Source organism: Volvox carteri, assembly GCF_000143455.1.
Source record: "Volvox carteri f. nagariensis unplaced genomic scaffold VOLCAscaffold_456, whole genome shotgun sequence".
Classification (NCBI taxonomy): Eukaryota; Viridiplantae; Chlorophyta; class Chlorophyceae; order Chlamydomonadales; family Volvocaceae; genus Volvox; species Volvox carteri.
In genome coordinates this window covers 6577-8468 of record NW_003307982.1, presented here as the reverse complement: position 1 = coordinate 8468, position 1892 = coordinate 6577, and the positions used below count along the sequence as shown (strand labels likewise).

The 1892-nt window shown below is 55.5% G+C and overlaps 1 protein-coding gene across 1 annotated transcript; it reads left to right on the top strand.

Moving 5' to 3' along the window:
- Positions 1-28: 28 nt before the first annotated feature.
- VOLCADRAFT_101189 (uncharacterized protein) lies at positions 29-1174 on the top strand (the record flags this gene model as incomplete). Its single annotated transcript, XM_002959634.1, has 2 exons — positions 29-469; positions 956-1174. The coding sequence occupies 2 exons, from the start codon at positions 29-31 to the stop codon at positions 1172-1174; spliced, it is 660 nt and encodes a 219-aa protein (XP_002959680.1).
- Positions 1175-1892: the final 718 nt, after the last annotated feature.

Sequence of the window (1892 nt, the reverse complement as noted above, 5' to 3'; positions counted from 1 at the left end):
GCCTGAGACCAATATTGCCGTAGGCAAGATGTCCTTCGCTTCTTCCATCGCTGATGATGACATCAGGCGTTACGGCCCTCAGAACGCTGCGGACGGATTCATCAGCAGCACCGGGGTCGGCATCTTCCGCAGCGGCGGCGGCAGTAGTGACCTCAAACCTTGGCTGTCCATTGACCTGGAGGGGCTGTTCGCAATCAGCCGGATCGTGCTGTACAACCGGTGGGACTGCTGCGGCGAACAGCTCGTGAACGCCGAAATCCGTGTGGGTGGCGCACTGGTTAGCAACAGCCTCACTGCGGCGCAGATCAACCTTAACCAGCTTGTACGACGGGTGGCCGGGGCCAGCACCAGTGGCGCAATCATAACCGTCGAGCTGAGGCCCCCAGTCACAGGCCGCTACATCACCCTTCAGAACTTTGGAAATAATGCTACTGCGCGGGCGGCCAGCCTGCAAGTGGCGGAGCTGCAGGTGTACGGCACGCCAGCGGGGATGGTTCGTACGGCAAACCCGAGTTCGATGTGGATGGGCTCTCGTTGGCTGTGGCTGGGTGGAGTCAGCAGCAGCAGCAGTGTTTCTCAATCATCATCAGTAGGTAGGTGCGTGTACCCGTGTACCTCTTGAGAGTACGTACAGAGCACACAATCGCTGCCATCTTTACCGTACTACTTCACTTTCTTCAGACATTCAGCTGTTGTGGTAGTGTCGGAAGCAGATTGATATGATGCCGGCTGCTTAAGGACTGAAAGGCCGTGTGTTACATGGTGGGGCATATCCTGATTCTGTATCTGCGGTTGTGACACCGCACCGTGTCAAGTTTCCGCCTTGCTTCACGGCTCACACCGATCTCTCCGTCCGTTGTACGTGTGCTGCTTTCCCGGGCCGTATCCTATCTACTGACTTACGTCATGCTCGGCTCATGTCGTGGTCGGATTGCTCCCAGATTGCTCCCTGCAGCAGCACGGTGCGGGGTACGGCAACAGCGCCCTCATACTAGCCACCAGCACTCAGCCTGACGCGGGTGCTTGCTGCCAGGCTTGCTTCTCCCGGGTCGATTGCATCCACTGGGACTACACACCTAGCAGCCATACATGCCACCTTAGGCCGGACAGCGGGCCCCGTCTTGACGTACAGATGGATGGCGACCGAGTCACAGGCTCTCGTAATGGTAGGTAATAAACGAACGAAGTAAAGATCAATGACGTGTGCTGAAATGTATGTAGCTAGCAGCTGTACACGCTGCACGCTGTGCTGCTGTTACTGCTGTATGTCTATCTGTTACTGCAGTTGCTGCAGTATGTATGTGAATGATACTGCTACTTCAACCATCTATACTTGCCACGTGTATTTCATATTGCTGCATGTTAGTTCGTACCATCGGCCTGCCCGCTGGCATGTGTTTCCCTTCCTTTTCTTGTAGTATCTGTCGTGCAGTACGGCACACACCATCTAATACACATGCAAGCAAAATGTGAGCATATCGAGTGGCCGTTTCCGCGCCCAGTTACCCCACTACCTGCACATTCCCTTGAGCACATTCCCTGAAAACATCAAAAATTACATGCCAGCAAATGCATGTGTGTTCACGGTTAACCTCCCCTCCTTCCCCAACAACATGCCGGTACGGCACATCTACTGTGCGTGCTTTGTCATGGTTCGTGATGGCGCATTTGCGAAGGTGTGAGCACATACATCAACCATCCCCGGCTCGCACATGGCGGCTTCCCGGTCGACACAGAGGTCAGGTGGATCTCGTCACTGCCCACAGCCTTCGTGCCGTTCGGTCAACGGGTCATTGCGTCCGCCTGGCAGTCAACCACCTTCTACCGGACCTTCTGGCTGTCAGCGGAGCAGCTACAGCAGCAGCAGGCTGCCCTTGGAGGTGTTGTGACAA